This window comes from Nannobrachium achirus (genome assembly GCF_963921795.1).
Source record: "Nannobrachium achirus genome assembly, chromosome: 22".
Classification (NCBI taxonomy): domain Eukaryota; kingdom Metazoa; phylum Chordata; class Actinopteri; order Myctophiformes; family Myctophidae; genus Nannobrachium; species Nannobrachium achirus.
This window is the reverse complement of record NC_137829.1, coordinates 34,948,028-34,967,563: the sequence shown is the minus strand read 5'-3', so window position 1 is coordinate 34,967,563 and position 19,536 is coordinate 34,948,028. Positions and strand designations below refer to the sequence as shown.

Here is a 19,536-nt window from a genome sequence, read left to right as displayed (position 1 = left end):
CGGTAGGTTAGGGTAGGCTCATTCTCTCGACACAGAGTCTGTAGCCACTCAAAGGAAGAGGGACAGACCGAGTGAGCATTCCCCTTTCTTTGACGATGGCTTGCCAGATTGGGGTAGGCTAAGTTTGATGTCAGCTGGTATCCTAGCAACCTTGACAACACTGTTAACTAGGGTTCCTGCCATCCGCTCTTGCTCTGCTTGCGTCTGCTAAATGCCTAAATTGTACCGTAATTGTCAAGTAGAGGCCTGTCATGATTGTGTGAGGAGTGGGCATGTAGGCCTCATTTCTAAATGGTAGTGGAGGGTATTTAATTTATACAAGGTGACAACATTCATATTGGTATGATTATCATAACCCTAAACCATTTTCCAAGCATGACAGGCCACTCTACTGTCTTGATCCCATCATAAAGACGTGGCAGGGATTGTCCCTATGAATGTTAAATATTTTGCCCTTTTGAGGGCTGTGTAGCTTACTAAAACAAATGGATGGTGTGTAAACAAATACGTGCCAGAAAACCTACATCTAGCACAGGAAGATATCTGAAATTCAAGTAGATAATTGTTGTACTAAACAATATTTGAATCATCCTCATGCAGTAGCTGGTGCTATTGGGTGTACTTAAAGGACAACTTTAGTTTTTACAACAAGGGTTCATATTTTAGATTATAATTAAAGAATATAAAAGATGAGTGTTAAAATTATTTAATTTACTTCTTTCTATTGTTTTAGAGATTCTTATTTCAGTGGTTGGGGGCATGCGTACACGTGGCTAAATATGTCATTTTACACAGAATAAGCCCATTACCAAGATACAACGCAACCTTTCATGGTTGGATGGAGGCTAGAAGTGTTACTGTAAATAGCAACAAAGAAACTGCTGGCTTATTGTGTCTAAAAAGACATATTTAGCCACTTGTACGCATGACCCCATGCGTACACATGCCCCAGATTTTAGCACGGTAAACACGACAAAACAATAGAACGAAGCAAATGAAAACATTTTAACACTCACTTTTTCTTTTCTCTAATTACAATCTAAAATATGAACCCTTGTTGTAAAAAAACAAAGTTGTCCTTTAAGTAAATAAGATTCAGTTGAACAAAGTTTCCAACACCTTTCAAATGGTTTAAACTAGTGTATTAACCAGTGGAAAATTGCAATTATTGGAAGTACAAATGTGTAACAACACAGTAAATAGTTTTCATTAAGTAGGTGAACAGTATTGTTGTACAATACTGCTACTTCTACACAAATACATTTACAAGTCAATGCACTAGGTTATGGCCACTGTCAAGTGTTACCAGGAAGTTAAATCAGGGTAAATCATTTCCTGTACATACCGTTGTAATGTTTCAAGAAACAGTGCTGTATCTAACAACTACCTCCTGCTGTGGCGATAATACTGCGTCCGAGTGTTCCCATTTTTAGGCTCCTTCTTTCTTTAATTTTTTTACCACTTAAGACCTAGTTTTGTTTTTAATAATTGATTATTAAAAATAATTTGGGGAGATTTTTTGAAAATGTTTGCCCAAATCTGAGACGCCTGGTTGAAAGTGTTTAACATTTTTGAAGCGTTGAGGATTGGTCAAGCGTCACATGACAATTTGGCCCTCCAGATAAAATCATTCATACATTCAGAATTCGTAAAAACATAGAACCAAAGCACATAGAAAGTATAGATCTAGAACACAATGTATAGATCTAGAACACAGATTTCATAACTCTAGAAAAAAAAAAGTAGAACTAGAACCGAGGTTCAATTTTTTTTATGACACAAGGTTTATTCCTTACAGCATGCTGTCTCTGACTCTGCTTGTACATTTGTCTTGCCTTATGCTACTGAGCAGTGTTTCAAGTTAGAACAATTTAATATGAATGTTAACTCTTTAAAAGCCACAGAGGTAGATTGACGAGAATTATTAATTAGGCAACTAGGCCACAGACGTAGGTTGACGAGAATAGGCTATTTTTGTTATAAAACAACTCAAAATACATTATTTTGGCCGATTTAACAAACAAGGGTTTCATACGAAACACTTGCCTCCCTCCAGTGGCAGATCATGTGACTGAACAAAAACGCGGAAGTGCACGATCCATTCTGGGTCTGCCTTGTTATGATTCTGGTTAGAATGCATTATAAATAGAAACACACTTTCCTCCTCACCCGCAAGTCGGAGCGGAAGTGCACGATCCATTCTGGGTCTGCCTTGTTATGATTCTGGTTAGAATGCATTATAAATAGAAACACACTTTCCTCCTCACCCGTAAGAGCACATGCACGGAGCGTGTGCGTGGAGCGCCCGACGCAAAAGTAGGTATTTGCTCATTTTGTTAGAATGGTTGTATGAGTCGAACTATGGTGGAATTTAGCGTCACCCAGGGTACTGAAAAGAATGGACAGAACGGATAGGTGTGTAAACAGCGTTTTCTTGTGGTCGTAAAAAAACACTGAAATGGGCTGGCATTGAAAAAGTTAAAGAGTGGAACCTAATCACTGCTGGAGGTAAACACAGCACCCCATAAGCCCTATATAACTCATTGGAGGATGAATAACCAAGTTTGACATTTTCTGAAAATGTTATTGCCTATGTGAAAATGCCTATGACATGCATACAATAGGGACACCACTTTGAAAGTGGTACAAAAGAAAAACCTGCAAATGGACACAGAAATGTAATATAATAAGGTAATATATGGTAAAGGTCTTCTTGAGTGGACTTGTTAAAGTGCAATATGTAAAAAAGGAAGAAAAAAACATTTACAGTAGTTAAATGTATATACACTTTGATATTTTAGTCATTTACAGTAATATGTAGTATGCGCACAGTGCCTTGATTTTCATTCAATGCTATACTTTGGATATACCGTATTTGCATTTGAAGTTAGCAGTGAGTCTCATAACATAACAATGTGAAACAGTATGGGTCTATCTACAACATTACCATTCCTCTTTATTTTTCTTACAGCCACAGCAACTAGACTGCACACAGAAAAGGCCAGTGTTTATTTCACTGTGCAGGTGTTTTACATCTAGATCTCAAGTTCTTTTTGCAGTGATCATGAAGTCAGGACCAATATTAGAATTTTCCTTTGTAGAACACTAGTGGCTTCCGCCGGTTGGAGGCATCAATCACACACACTAGCCGTGTCTCTAAAACAGAGTAAAGCTCAATTTATACTCGTCACACGATTGTGTCGCATGCAGACAACATCTGTTCGTTTTAGCCAGGTGACACCATTGTGCGATTTACTGTAGTTTAAACAGAGCTTTATTTACCCATGTCCTCTGTCTTGATGCACCCGTCTTTCAATCTTGAATAAATAAATGTAATTCATCCACAACCTGGTTGAATGAGTGATCATACAGCACTTGCACAATAAAGAGTATTTTGTGTGTGAAGTAACAAATTCCTTATGTTAAGAAAAAGTCAATTATGTTTAATGTAAGCACTATTTATTTTTCAAATCAACAGCAACAATCACAGAATAAATCAATTAATCGCAAAATAAAGATGTTATGTTAAACAAATGAACAAATAAAATAAACTATGTGAAAATGAGGACACTTATTTTGTTTTTTCAATGACTGGCATGCTTGATGTTTTCCCTGTGTCCTTTGAGAACCTTCTAATGTGTCATCCAATTCTTTTGGGGATTTGCTTTATAAAGTCCATAATCTTCTTTCCTGAAGAAGGCTAGCTCAGTTTCCTTTGCTGTAACAAAACCAAACACAAAAACAGTGCAGTTAAAATTAGGCAGAAATCTCAGCCTCAATGATAGTGTTAAACTGCAAGGTAAACTCTTTGTGTTTCCAATATAAGTCAAAGCACATTGTATTAATTTGAAAGCACTGTTTTGTGCTATACAAATAGTATACATTTTCGGCAAATATAAAATAGGCTGTTGAAATATAAATGTGACAGAATTTTATTCTATAGATGATACCTTAAGTTAAAGTAAATTCATGTTTCAATTGTACCATTTTCCTTTCCTAAATTTGGAAGTAGAAGAAAGCACACTTGTTGGTGAGGTGCAGACCGTGGCTCTATGGGCCCATAAACTATAGGGGAAAGTAGGCTTTAGTTGCACACAAACATTTACAAAAAAGGTCTGTTGTTATATACTGTACATAGCAACAACAACCCTAAAAGCGGTTCCCGGCTTGAAATGTATAGTTATGAATAGGGTCCCAGGTCTATAATACTCGGCCATCTTGCAGGTTTCTTCATATAAATACCTGGGCATTTCTATTGACAATTCACTAACTTGGAATACTCATGTGGCAAAGACTACATTTCCTACACCGCCTGAGGGTTCACAGTGTAGAACAAAGGTTTATGTTTGTGTTCTACCGGGCGGTCTTGGAGAGCCTGGTTAGATTTGGCATTACATTTTGGTTCGGTAATCTCTCAGTGCAACTGAGGTCCAAATTGTTGAGATTGGTTCAGACTGCAGGGAAGATTATAGGGGTAATTATAAGACGACTTCCCTCTCTGCAGTTTATTTATGAGCAGGTGGCACAAAGGCAGGCTCAGAAAATAGTCGGCGATGCTAACCATGTGCTACATGGAAGGTTTGTACTTCTTCCTTCTGGGAGAAGGTACAGTGAACCTAAGTGGAAGTACATCAGGTTTAAAAAAGCATTTGTACCCGTGTCCACTAAATTGTTGAACGAGGCTATGAAACAGCACTGACTGAGAGTATTGATTAATTACTGTGCACTTGTGTAATGTTGTGTGTTTGTATTTCTATTATGTATTTTGTTAATGATGTTTTGTGTGTGGCTGTAGCAGGGGTGAAAGCTCAAGACAAATTTCCCTTGTGGACAAATAAAGTTTACCTTGACCTTGATATGGGTAGTTTGCATGTGGACCAAACTGAGGGGGCTGTACCGAGCGCTTTACAGTTTGGATGCTTTTGCCCTCTGTATCCAATATTAAGATTGGTTGCATCAACCAGAGCCATCTTCATATTTGTAGCAGTTGTGTGCATTTAAATGAGGTGAGCTCGTACCAACACCAGCAGTTCTGAGGGTCAGACCATCTTGCAGAATAAGCTGGTCATCATCTTCCATGCTCATCACTAGCTCGTTCGTCTGCACACAGAACAGAAACATACAGTAGTTCCACCCGAATGTTACAGTGCAGTTCTGTTTTCAAGGGCATCATCTCAGCTGGCTTGTTCATACTGTAATTAGCTAGAAAACAGCATGGCCTTCAACTGGGGCATCATTTCATATAAACATTTTTTTTAACTGCAGTCAAAAAGATTAATAATTTTACTAACATAAAATGTATGAATGTTTATTGAGACTGATAACTACACTGCAGTCCTCTATTCTATTCCATTCCATTAAGATAATCTTTACAATATAAGCATTTTAATTTTTACTGTTGCCTTCAAAGACACACGTGTTCCTGTATCCCTGATCAGTATTAGTGTATTATACCTTGGCTCCATGTGCTTGGTGGATAATCTTCATAGTGTCTGAAAAGGAAGAAAAAAATCGGACCAACAACTAAATCATTAAAGGTGAGGGGGAGACAATACATCTGTTTCAAGAAATAAGTTCTCTGCAGCTAACTAACGCTACCGCATCACTGATGTTTTACTGTAGCAACAACATCGCTTGTTAGAATTTAGCTCTATGACTCATTTTCTGTTTAGACCCTTAAATGAAATACAAATGGTAAACAGTGCATTTATATAGCGCCTTTATCCAAGGCGCTTTACAGAGATTGTGCTATACATTCACACACACATTCATACACCAATGGAGGAGAAACCATGATGCAAGGCACCAACCTGCTAATCGGGAGCAATTAGGGGTTCAGCATCTTGCTCAAGGACATTTCGACACCAACCCTGGGGGAGCCCGGGATCGAAGCAGCCACTCTACCTCTGATCCACTGCTGCCCCACTAGTGAAATATACTTTGAACATTCAATTCTGGCCAAGGACCCCCTGAGCTGAGAGGTCTGTTGTTGTGTTTAGATCTGACTTAATACAGACATCTAAAGGGACATCTCTAGGAGAAATCAAATAGCCACGCAATAAGAAACAATGTACTAAAAAGAAAATCTGGTTTTGCTGTGAACCTCCAGGAGGAACATACTGGTGTCTTATAGAGCCGCTGCTTGAATCTAAACACACCACTGGACTTCGGACTGCGAAAAACATTATAAAATGGCTTCAACATTTCAGGCAATAAAAACATACCGTAACCAAATGTCTTGAAAGGCGGTGGAAGTCCTGCTCTTGTAGAAATATCTGGAAGAATGCAAGTCAATTATTCACGATTTGCTACAACCTAGTGGTACTCAAGTGAAATATTCTGATGTGCTGCTGGGTAGCACATCGACTAGTAATGCTGTCATATAACTGTATTGGAGAACATTTATCCACTTTATCTCTGAAGAAAATACTGTTATTTTAAAAGTAGAATATTTGCTCTGAGATGTAGTCAATGCATATGGAAATGTAGAACATTTACGCACAACAAAGTAATACAAGAAAGAAAAAAGAAAAAGAAAGTGAGTAAGTAAGTGAGCTAGTAGTGATGCCTTATAATTCACAATATATTTTGGTTCCCAACAAGAGTCCCTTCCTAGAAATGTAGTGGATAGTACAATATTTGTTTGTACAGAGGTTCCCATTTCCCAAACTTTGAACCAGTGCACTACAGCACTAATACTGTGTCCAGTGTCACCAATGCTTGTTGTGGAGCTGTGCTTTTAGGCAAGGCTACAATAAACTGTTGCGTACTCACCTTCAGTGGTGTAAAGTAACTAAGTACATTTACTATGTTCTATAAGTACAATTTTGTGGTATTTGTACTTAACTTGAGGATTTCCAATGTCTTACTTTTACTTCTACTCCACAATCTCCACTACGTCTGGGACCCAAATATTGTACTTTTTACTCCACTACATTTATTTGAGAATTTTAGTTACTAGTTACTTTGCAGATCTACAAGCTCACAATGCGAGCTTGTAGATCTGCTATTTTCAAAAGATTTGTATGCATTTGAAAACTTGAAATGGGACATTCTTCATTATACTTTTACTTTTGGTACTACTAAGTACATTTTGATGCCAATACTTTTGTATACTTTTTGTGAAATCCGGACTAATACTTGTAAGAGAGTATTTCTACATTTAAGTATTGATACTTTTACTCAAGTAAAACATTTGAGTTATTTTCCCACCACAGGTTCTGTAGTCCACTGGTTCTCATCCTGTAAGTCGGGACCCCCAGGGGGTCCCCAAATTATTTAGTTTTTTCACTCAACAGTAAACAAACCAACATTTCTAAAGTGACAATTTAAGGACTTTTTAATACCTCTAAAATGACAAATTAAACATTGGCCCAATAGTCAAATATTAGTGTCAGAAATTGTGAAAATAGTGAGCATGTAGATCTGCTATTTTCACAAAAGAACCGTGTAAATGTAATGCCTCAACTCTTAGTGCTCGTCGTCAGGTCAAGGTAGGGGGTCCCCAGTTAAAATATGATTATTTTGGGGGTTCGCGGCCTGAAATGTTTGTGAAACACTGTACTCACCATGCTTCACCAGCTGGATAAACTCCTCCACCCTCTGGTCTAGATTCACATCACGGAACACAACTGGTTTGAAGTTCCTGTGCTCGAAGGACCGGACAAGGCGCACAGTCACTATAACCTCACCAGCCATGACAAAACCCACTCTAAACACTGCAAATATGAAACCAAACTAATGCAACCCTGGTGAGTTCAAACACCACTGATTAGAAACTTCATTGTCATATGTGGAACTGTTAACTAACACTTCCGGGGTTTGATCAGACATGAGCAAACAATCGCACCGTTTTTTGTTTTTTTGTTGTTGTTTCTTTTTTCAGACCAAATGTGTCGATGGTCGAGCACATCGATTATTGCATTATGACCATAATATGGTTTTATATTATAAGATTATGAGATTATAAGATTATGACGCATAACACATTCAAGTACTTATAGTTCCATTGATTCATACTTGCAAATAATTGATAGAAAATGTAATTTGATTTATGGTTAAAGGAGTAGTTCACCCCCAAAATGACTTTTTTTCTATTGATTTCTCTCTCACGCCATGGAGACTTGAGTTCAATAATACTTAAAAAATATATATTTTTTTCCTTTGTATTATTATTATATTATTATTATATTTTTTTGTAGCATTCCTAAGACAACATTTTGATTTGGGTCCCCATCTGGGGGTAAATTCATTGTAATCAAATTATTGTCCTAGGATTAGGAATGCGACAAAAACAAAATGGCATGGCGTGAGAAATCAATGGGGGGTCCCCACCCCGCATTGATTTCTCACGCCATGCCATTTGCCATTGGGAAGAAAAGTTATTTTGGTGGTGAACTACTCCTTTAAAGTATTTATTCTCCCTGGAACACCCTGGCCTGAAGATGTCCCCAAGACAATCCCCATATGGATGGAGGTCCCACACTATGGATGTAAACCCACACTGTCACTGATCAAAAGATCATCAGATCATCATCAGACTGTCTGATTCAGACACATCATCATCATCATCATCATCATGTCACTGACTGTATGACTGCGAGTGACCCCTTACCCCAATTGCGGTAGTGACCTATAACGTTCCGGATTCTGCCGTTCCGATTGGCTGCAGATATCACGTCAGCCAATGACTGGTCTAACATGATGTCAATCCTAGGAATGGACCAATGAGAGGACGATTAGGGGGCGTATCTCTGGGGTGCTGCTGCGCTGAATTTCCCTTTCAGTGGTCTGTAGTGTCTTTTGAACAGTGGACGAAGTCGCTTAAGAATCCGTTATCATGGCTGACACTAAGGTATGTATTGAACCTGTAACATTACATTATTACATCATATTATATTCAGACATGGGTGTGGGAATCGCTTAATAGCAACACAGCTATAATGCATTTACCACCACTGCCAGCAAACCGCTATTTCGGCTCCACTCCACTCGCAGGGTGATACGCTATGACAGGCCCGGTTTGTCCTCTGGTGAACTAGCCAACTAGGCGACAGTGTGCATTGTTTCCCGGACAACTACAGAAGCCTAAAGATCAGTGCACATCGCGCAGTTGTATTTGATCGTGGACTTGATGATCTATCTTATTCTGGGTTAAAACAATGTATAGATGCTGCGCATCTGATAATCATAAGGTATTTTATTTTAGGGTGTGGTGGGTCTTTTTTCTTTGAGTAATCGACATTGCACCATAACGTGACTCTGGAATGTATGCACACATGTGCCTATATGGGAATACACTTGAACACAAACGAACACATCCAATGTGGCGTGCATAATGAATGACTGAATGGATTTTCAGCCTCCATTACTTTCCCAACATAATATACTACCGCTGAGCCGCATACATGTTCCCAGTTTTCTATGGATTTACACTACAAAAGGACCATTGTGCTTTCTTGGGTTTAAATCCTATTAATAGACCTTGCATCTGAACTGTAACGTCCTGTGCTGTGCTTTTCCTATACGAACTTATAATAAAGTATTACATTAATCAATAATCAATCAATAATAAACGAAGGTATTTGTGCAACTTGGTCTCTGCCCCTCTTCAATAGACAAGAGATTGCATTTCTTTTGTGGAGCCAGCAGATTAGGGGTTGCTGTTGCATGGGATTGTTGCAATTTCCTAACACACATTGCAACATTCTGGCCTGGGTCTTATCATTTCTTTCATTTCATTAAATATAATAAAAGGCTCCTCCCCCAGGACTAAATTGTTAAGTAGCTATAGCATGTGATATTTCAGTTAGTACTAGTTATACTTCTGGTTATACACTTGACATGTCCCAGTAAAATACACTTTAATTACACTCAGTAATTACACTGTAATTACACTCCAAAGTGCCTCACAATAGTTCCAACTTTTAGACCAACTAGTACTACTAACACAGTAATACAAATAAAAAAATAAAAAGCGTGATAATATCTGTAATATCATTTTAGGCTTAAAATGGCATTGCAATCCTGACTTTATCCCGCTCTATACTATTTTCAGGCAGCATTAATTGATTGTATTCAAGTCCTTTCCCCTCTGGCCCAGTTGGCCCAGTTCAGCACCACCAGTAAGGTTTTGCTCTGAAAAGGGGTTCAGCTGAATCAGGCTCATTGTGGCACGTATTGGCAGACCATCTGCTCCTTTTCATATATATTATATTCCACTAGTACAAGACTGAAGAACCCCCCCCCCCCCCCCCCCCCACACACACACACACACACACACACACACACACACACACACACACACACACACACACACACACACACACACTCCCACAAAGAATGAGAGGTTTCTAGGCCATAGCTAGTCAGGCACCGGCCAGATTAGTGTAGTAGCCACACCCAGAACAAAGTTCAGTTTTGGAACCACTTATCATTTTCCTCGACTATCAAAAATCTATGTGCAAAGTGCAAACCTTCCTTTGAACTCTGTTGTTTGCAGTTGTGTCATCAATTCATGTTTAGACTGCTATACTGTAGTTGCCTCGTTGTTGGTTTATGACATAATCCTGACGTAATCGTAATCTTATTGTTATCAACTCCTCTGAAGACAAAATTCGACGCAGCAGCCGACGAGGTGAAGCAGCTGAAATCTAAGCCAGCAGATGCGGAGATGCTGAGGGTCTATTCCCTGTTCAAACAAGGCACTGTGGGAGACGTCAACACTGGTACTGTCTCCCCCCCCCCCCCCCCCCCACACACACACACACACACACACACACACACACACACATACACTCAGATTTCCATGAGTGAAATTGTTACTGCATGGTTGCATGCATCTAACTTGATATGATACTGGTCAGTGGGAATCATACCGGGGACATTGTGATTAAATAGTATATGAGCTAACCAGACTTCTGCTTCTCTGCCATCTGATGTCTTCAGGAGACTAGTTGCCATAATAGTCTTAACAAAGCCTAATGATTTCCACCTGTAGTAGTATGTTTCAGCCATAGGCTTCTTAAATGATCTTGACAATAACAACAGCATCAAGCATCCAGTACTTTATTGACTAAATCGTCTGTTTCATCTCTGAAGCTCGTCCTGGGATGCTGGATTTCACTGGGAAGGCCAAGTGGGACGCATGGGAGAAGCAGAAAGGTATGTGTGTGTCCCTACAGAGGTCACTGTGGCCAGGGGCGTCGCACCAAATTCTGGGCCCTGGGTACAAGGATTCACTGTGGGCCCCCCATGAATGTTCTTCATTACGCATTATTTTGTGCTTCAACTATTGAAAAATCGTGAAAAATTTGTGCAAGTCTTTGAATATTTCAAATCCTTCTAAGGTTTTTTTTTGTCGAAAAACCTATGTCTTTGTGAAGGACCCCCAAAATTATATGTATTTGGCCACGGACTCTCATCTCAAAATATTTAGTTCCAGGGACCCCCCCAGAAGCAAAATTTGAGTTACAAATGTTTGCTTGAAAAATACATTATATTCAAAGATTTGCAGACATTTTCACGACTTTTCAAAAATAGCAGATCTACAAGCTTGCAGCGCGGCACCGCTTGTATATCTGCTATTTTTCAATAGTATAAAATAATTCTTCCACCCCCCCTTGTGACGCCCCTGACTGTGGCTCAACGTATGGCTTTTAACAGCGGGGATAGTTCCAGTGTGACTGCTGCTATTGTGCTCTACTGCCCTGATCCCTGATCCTATAGCCAGACGTTTATTTAGAGTCAACAGTGAGGTTGGCTGTCTTGTGATTGCAGTGACAGGGCTCAAAATTGCTTTTACACCTGAAATATTATCTATGCGACCTCAAAATATAATTGGGGGCACGTAGGCGCAGTTGTTAGCACTGTCGACTCACAGCTAGAAGGTCCTGGGTTCGATTTCCGCCGGGGGACACTGTGGGCGCTGGGGGCGTGTTTCCTCTTCCGCGTCATCAGCGCCCACACCCTGGGTGGGTTTGGCAAAAGGGCCTTTCTGTGTGGAGTTTGCATGTTCTCCCCGTGTCTCCTAGGGTAGATAACCTCACAAAAACATGCAGTAGTCCTGGTTTCTATACCACCTCCCCCTGGCCAGCCGGGGCTCCCCAGGCGTGGCAGAGGGAGAGCAGAAACCAGGATTACAGGTTAGGCCGTTAGGCAATTGGCACTGGGTGAAAAATGGGTTACAAAATCCCATTTTGGGAAAAAAAAAATCCTGTGGGATAAAAATTATAAAAAATATATATAATATATATAAGCACGTCAGGGTGCAAATAATTGTTATGGTCTTCAATCGAACTTCCTTTTCTTTGCACATGAACTAATAATTGCACTCAGTATGTGCCTTGACATAGCGGAAATGTCGTTCAGTGCGGCGTTCAATGTCTGTCTCAGTGAAGAGGTGGATAGAAGTGGGACAGAGCCAGTAAACACAATCTTTAATCAGGGCCACAGAATATTGCATATTGCAAGCGAGCTAAGAAGTAAGGGATAACGGCTGGCTCCGCGGTCGTTGTCCAGGAATAACAATACCGACAGCCTGATAACTAGGCGTCCCGCAAAACATACTTGAGAGCAACGTTTAGTTCTAAATGTCGCTGTGTGACATGTTGGATACAGCACAAGATTCACGCAGTGCAGCCTGACTGCAGCAGGTGTTCTGAGCCTTTGATTAGGCAGCGGTCTGTTATAGAGTGGAGCGGTCTGTTATCAAGGAATGTCAGACCTCTGATTTCAGCGATTGACCAATCAGAATCAAGCATTCAAACAAGCCGGGTAATAAGCCAAATTAACCAACCTAAGCGCCGTTGTCTGTCTGTAGCTGATCTCGGCTCCCCCTACTCACAACAAACAGCGCTGGCCATGTTTCTGAATGTTATATCTGTCATCTGACAATGACATACAATAATACCATAATCCAGGCATATACTGTAAGTACACGATTGGCAACAATACATTAGGGAAGTCCTTGCCTTCTCTGCCAGTTCAGTTGCCTTTTGGTTAGTGTCCGCCTTGAGATTGGGAGTTTGGGGTTCAATCTCCGGCCGAGCCATACCAAAGATTATAAAAATGGCCAACATCAAGGGAACCTCAGGAACCTTTGGTTGCCAAGGCAATGCATTGTTATTATGTTACTTGTAAACTGTACTGTTATATTGTCATTTTAAAAATCAATAACAAAATATATTCACATATGGTGGCAGCTACATTTTTGTTGGTGCCTCCAACGTTTTGAAGTTGGGAGCACCAGTGCTACCAAGCAATAAAGTTCATTTCAAGCCAAGCCCTAAGTGAATGCCAAATTATGGATATAATTATATTATGTCATAATTTGCCAATGTCGGACCCCCATGGTTGGCTAATTAGACAACAGCTGCTGTGGAACCACAAATTAGTCAAAAGTTTGGTAGAGAATGATTGTGTGAAATAATTGATAACATCCCTCATTGCTAAACCCCCCTGCAGAGCCACTGTAGTTCCTAACATTCCGTCTCTTGGTTATTCTGTAAGGCCACATTAGTTTCATGTGTAAGTTAGCATAATAGTTACCATTGTCCACTTAGTAAATACCGTTCATATCAAAATTACCAACTAGGAATTAAGTACTTTTTGTATATCCTGGGTCCAGACCATAGACTCTGCCCACTCCACTGAGTGAGCTCAGCTGCTTCTAGTTTCTGTTTGATTAAATAATGTATCAAGTATTGTGGATTGAACCTGTAGTTGTAAATAATGTGTTCTTAATCTTGCCCTGCCTGGTTAAATAAAGGTCTCTTGTAAGACGTATCCAAGGGAATGTTTTTCCTCATGTTGCCTCCCACATGACGTGAACAGCAACTGTATATTTCCTTTTTTAACTCTATAAAGTATCATTATTCATAAACAGTATCTTTCTTTAATGCCCTTTCTCTTTTATTTTATTATTCTTTTCAAAGGAAAGAGCCAAGAAGACGCCATGCTTGAGTACATCGCACTGGTGGAAGAGCTGAAGGGAAAATATGGAATTTAAAGTTCTACATTGTAACATCCTGAGTGTTCATTTAACAAAATGGACCCTTACCGACCGGTAAGGTACATGTTCTGTGTTAAATTAGCACTTAGGATTTTACTGTGCATAGTCATGACCTGCCTGGGCCAGACACTGGCTGTGTAGGACATGCTGGTAGTGACCACCACTGTGAATGCCTTAAATACATTGGAGTGTGCCCTTTTCTACAGTACATGTGAATGCCTAGTAGGACTGTCAGTGTCCCATGGAGATTTTAAGGGACAAAAAGCAAACTGTGGACAGCCAGATACCGTCCTCCACCACTGAAATGCAGCCTCAAACATCATACTGTATCGTGTTTTCAACTGGTTGTACATTTTGAAGAAATCCTGTAATATGACATATAAAGTCAGCCTTGTTAACAAAACTTTTCATGCTGTGGGCTTTTGTGTTTCTTGAACGTTCCTTTTGTATTTCAAGTTTTTCTTGTTGGCGGTTGATAATTTGGTCAAATTATAACTGTGCCTCAAACATCATACTGTATCGTGTTTTCAACTGGTTGTACATTTTGAAGAAATCCTGTAATATGACATATAAAGTCAGCCTTGTTAACAAAACTTTTCATGCTGTGGGCTTTTGTGTTTCTTGAACGTTCCTTTTGTATTTCAAGTTTTTCTTGTTGGCGGTTGATAATTTGGTCAAATTATAACTGTGCGCTAGCAAATGATTGGCAGTGCATGGGAAATGTATAATGTGTAGGCTTGTATATTCAGGATGGTCAAATGTATTTTGCTCTATAGGTCACGAAATGGCTTGTAAATTGTAATGTTGGTGACATTTCCTTCCTGGGATCAATAAATGTCTAGCTATCTAATAAGACAACAGTTAATATTTGTTTTTATTTGGGTAGTCATTTTTGAAATGCCCAGGTAATATGTCTTTTTGTTAATATTTGTTATTTGTACTTTTCTATGGATTGTCGTCGTCCCCCCCCTCCCCCCCCAGCAAATATAGCAGCTCACAATGCCTGCTTCAAAAAAATAAAATAATTACAATAATAATAACTAGAAAGATGCAATTGAAAATTCCAAGTGTGGTTGCCGTGACTATATTCTGCAGCAAGTTAACTGTCATGTGAAGCTCAACCAATACACAAGCTAGCACCACTCCTCCTGTTTTTCCTTCAATTTCCAGTTGCATCTGATTTCCATCAATTTGTGGCATCTGATTCACAAAAAAGTGTATCTAGTGGTGAAAATAAAGTTTCCCCTGGACTACAGTGTGTTGGGCAACCACACTAATAATCATAATGATGATGATAAAACATAATTTATAAACTTTTTTAAAACACAAATGTTGAATGGGTGTCCCTGGCACAAAACAGTTTCCGGATGGGTGTCTAATAATAAATTATGGATCTCTAAATCCATAGTTAAAATAAGACAAAGAGCCAAAGGACTATATTTCTTTAGATTGCTGTATTCTTGAGAGAGCAGACAAAGAAGACAAAACAGTGCGCATATCATCCTAGTGGTATGCTCGATAATCTCTCCCCACCCTAACGGCAGGACAGAGGATTCTCTCTCTCCCAAAATGGAAGTTTAACATGTATATAAAGAGTACAGTTATGACAGTAAGAAGTCGTGGAACTTATTCATTTGTTCCCATATCATAACAAGGAAGTAGTAGGAACTCATTGATTCGTTCCTATATCATAACAAGGAAGTAACAGGAAGAAAGGGACACGTAGTGCTTGGTAATTTTCCACCACTAGTGACTTATATCATAGTATCACAGTATATCAAAACATGATTCTATTCAGGGCATTCAAAGTTATTATGACCTTTAATCAGTTTGCCTGAACCTACAGTATGCGACCAAAATGTGGTCTCTTATATACTGTACGTTCAGTTCATATTATGCCTTTATATGGTCATATGAGACTCATACACCAATAACATAATTATGTATCATAATTTATCCTAACAATCTATCCTTTTAATTTTTGTATGAGGTTCATATGACCTCCATATTAAACATTTTATCAGGGTAATAATAATAATAATATGAAGACTTTAATAATATTTAGAAATTCAAATTTTCAAAAAGGAACTGTAATAAATCCTTAAAGTTAAAGAAACTTGACACCAAATAAAAATATTTCATCGTTTTTTACAGATGAAATGAAGACAGAATTAAAATTGAATAAACAGATAAAAATAAAGAATGAAAAATGAAAACCTGTAATAAAAGATTAATTAAAAAAAGTCCATAAGTCCAGTGATCGGATGACGATGACGACGATGATGGGGCAGTGGAGAGACGGCGTGGAGGAGGACGCAGGAGCTGTGGGTTCTTCTGGGTCTGGGTCGTCTTCTTTCTTCTCAGGTAGTTTCCTATGGGGGACGAAACCTTGGCCAGTCATTTGTTCATAACAATTTAGTTCTTCAGGTAGCGTTTGTACTACTACATGGCATACTTCAACAGTGCAACAGAAAACTCACCGACAAGGCACGATTTTTACATCGTGCCGATTGCGGTGGATTGGCATGCACTGCTGGCCTGGCCTCCAGTTGTGGTTCGTCTGCACCCCATCTCCGTCGTGGTGATTTTCAGTTGACCCGATTCCTCCTTCCCCACACTGCAGTCCTCTCTCCGTCACCGTCAGCCCATGTAAACAGAAATATTTCCAATTAAGTTTCAAATAAATCTTAAATCAATGAAAAACCAAATTAAATGAATGAAAACAAATCAAAATTAAAATATATTAAACCTTAAACTCCCCCCTTTTTTTACAACAAGTTGTAAAAGTTAAATAAAATAATTTAAATTATTTAAATCAATGAAATGAGCTTTAAATCATACACTACAGTACAGTACAGTAGCAGCTTGGGCACAGGGGAGTCAGTTGAAACTGTCAGTGATAAGTAATACGCCTCAGGGGCGAGAAGCGACCTTGTGTCCTTCCCAGCAATGGAGTCTAATTTGGTTGTTATGGTAACCTGGGACATGACGTTCCAACAGAGCTTTATGGGTAATGGAGTTTTAACAGTAAATGTATTCATAACAAGACTGGATAGAACCAAAACAAAATACCATAGACAGTAAACAGTCAGAATGTTGTTGAAAATGGAAGAGACAGAGACACTTGTTCCCAAAACAATTCTCTCACACACAGACCATCTGACCTTGAAGGCTGCAGATGTCTTCTAGCCACACAGGCACACATACGCTGCACTCAGAAGTGCACACACACTCACATACTGGGTCAGAGACACAGAGTTAGGGGGGGGGGGGGGGGTTGACAAGATGAGGGAGGGGGGGGCGGCATGCACGCCCGCACACTCTCTCAGAACACCACTCACACGCACTTCCCCAAAACCTGTGCACACCCTCACACATACAGTAGCCTACGGCAAACTCATTCTCACAGAGAACTCATTCATCATATAAATGAAATTATAGTATAATACACACCCATAGTCCTATGAGAGGTTCTAAAATCTTAAAGTTACAACAGTTTAAATTAATTTAGGCATCAATAATTTTAGTTAGTTATTCTTAATCTTAAATCTTAACTTTAATTTTTCAGAGACATTTTAAAACGTCTTAAAAGTACTTAATATTACAGAAAACAGAACTGGTCAGTAACATAGTCAAAGATAAAATATTTGTTTCTCAATTTCCAATGGCTGGGCCAAGCCATGAAAGTGAGAGACCTAAATAAACACAGTATTATCGGTACATAAACAGATAACTGACAAATACTGACCATTTCATATGGTCCAGTCATAACAAGCTATAACCACAAACTGACTATGAGCACGGTTTTAATCAGGCTGACTAGAAAGCACACGCCCTAGGTTATAAGCCCAACATATAATGACCATTCATAGGGTCCAAACAAACTGACGACAAAAACAACTGTACCGTAAAAAGTTAAAGTCTGAAAATCAGTATTGTCTCTGCACTCCTCATCACAATGAGAGAGCGAGAGCACGAACCAGAGATAGTTAAAAATAGATTAAAGGTGTTGTACATACACCCTGAAACAAAGATGAAACAAAGAGTTTTACGACCATCTGTATCTAGTAGATAAGGATTAATTTACGACGCGTGTCAAACCAAAACATTATTAGGAGCTATCGGACTCCTCCAACGGAGAGAGAACATAATTCACAAATCATATTAATTATCATTACATTAACATCGTTAATTCAAAATTCAACAGACACGACACGTTACGGGGACTTAGTAAATATGTACTTATCTTAATCACTTAGGAATTTGCAAGGCGTGGAGATCCCAAAGCACCGCACACGTCGAGCGTCGGTGGAGATATCCAACCCTTCGTCACACGGTCCGGTGCTGATGGATGTCCACGCGGGTCCACATTAATCCAAAACTCAGATAACACTGTTGTCCAAATAAAATCCTTTGTCTGATAATACAGCAATGTAGAGAATTTTCCTGGCTGGGACTTTTAAAGCGTGTCGGAGCGATTTGACCAGCCCTGGTAAGAGAAGGACCGTACAGTACCGGTCTCTAGTCCCCCCCTGGCTGGTCAAACGCACCGCAGCTTGACCATTCTCGAAGGACCAATTAATAATAAATTATGGATCTCTAAATCCATAGTTAAAATAAGACAAAGAGCCAAAGGACTATATTTCTTTAGATTGCTGTATTCTTGAGAGAGCAGACAAAGAAGACAAAACAGTGCGCATATCATCCTAGTGGTATGCTCGATAATCTCTCCCCACCCTAACGGCAGGACAGAGGATTCTCTCTCTCCCAAAATGGAAGTTTAACATGTATATAAAGAGTACAGTTATGACAGTAAGAAGTCGTGGAACTTATTCATTTGTTCCCATATCATAACAAGGAAGTAGTAGGAACTCATTGATTTGTTCCTATATCATAACAAGGAAGTAACAGGAAGAAAGGGACACGTAGTGCTTGGTAATTTTCCACCACTAGTGACTTATATCATAGTATCACAGTATATCAAAACATGATTCTATTCAGGGCATTCAAAGTTATTATGACCTTTAATCAGTTTGCCTGAACCTACAGTATGCGACCAAAATGTGGTCTCTTATATACTGTACGTTCAGTTCATATTATGCCTTTATATGGTCATATGAGACTCATACACCAATAACATAATTATGTATCATAATTTATCCTAACAGTGTCCCCAGCCAAATCTGGGGGTCCTTGACATGAAAACCATAGGGAGCTAAAATAGTTCTGGTACTGCTCTCGTTACCTTGGTCACCACTCATTATGAGTAGACTGTTTATAAACTTAAAGACAGCCCCCTCTCACCCATTTGGAAGCGGACCCAGAGGAAGGGGAGTAGGGTACTGCTTGACAAGTTGATTCTCTTCGGAGAAGAGCCTCCATTGTCCGGAGATGTTTGTTAATAATATACTTATGGCACAAACCTTTCACTGAACTTTTGACTTCATATCTGAGCAGTCGCCAATCTAGCCCATATAGGCCTGGTCTGGAACCGTTGAAAGATAGAGGCTATACACTACAACACC

At 39.3% G+C, this 19,536-nt stretch overlaps 2 protein-coding genes across 2 annotated transcripts; one reads left to right on the top strand and one right to left on the bottom strand.

Moving 5' to 3' along the window:
* Nucleotides 1–37: 37 nt before the first annotated feature.
* On the bottom strand, nucleotides 38–7,783 carry cUnh2orf76 (chromosome Un C2orf76 homolog). Its single transcript, XM_080753060.1, has 5 exons — nucleotides 7,569–7,783; nucleotides 6,225–6,275; nucleotides 5,455–5,492; nucleotides 5,019–5,100; nucleotides 38–3,718 (listed from the first exon to the last, which is right to left on the bottom strand). Exons 1-5 carry the CDS (start codon nucleotides 7,696–7,698, stop codon nucleotides 3,633–3,635), a joined length of 387 nt encoding a protein of 128 aa, XP_080609186.1. The 5' UTR covers nucleotides 7,699–7,783; the 3' UTR covers nucleotides 38–3,632.
* A 968-nt stretch (nucleotides 7,784–8,751) lies between these two features.
* Nucleotides 8,752–14,607, top strand: dbi (diazepam binding inhibitor (GABA receptor modulator, acyl-CoA binding protein)). Its single transcript, XM_080753025.1, has 4 exons — nucleotides 8,752–8,854; nucleotides 10,610–10,727; nucleotides 11,101–11,163; nucleotides 13,935–14,607. Exons 1-4 carry the CDS (start codon nucleotides 8,840–8,842, stop codon nucleotides 14,006–14,008), a joined length of 270 nt encoding a protein of 89 aa, XP_080609151.1. The 5' UTR covers nucleotides 8,752–8,839; the 3' UTR covers nucleotides 14,009–14,607.
* Nucleotides 14,608–19,536: the final 4,929 nt, after the last annotated feature.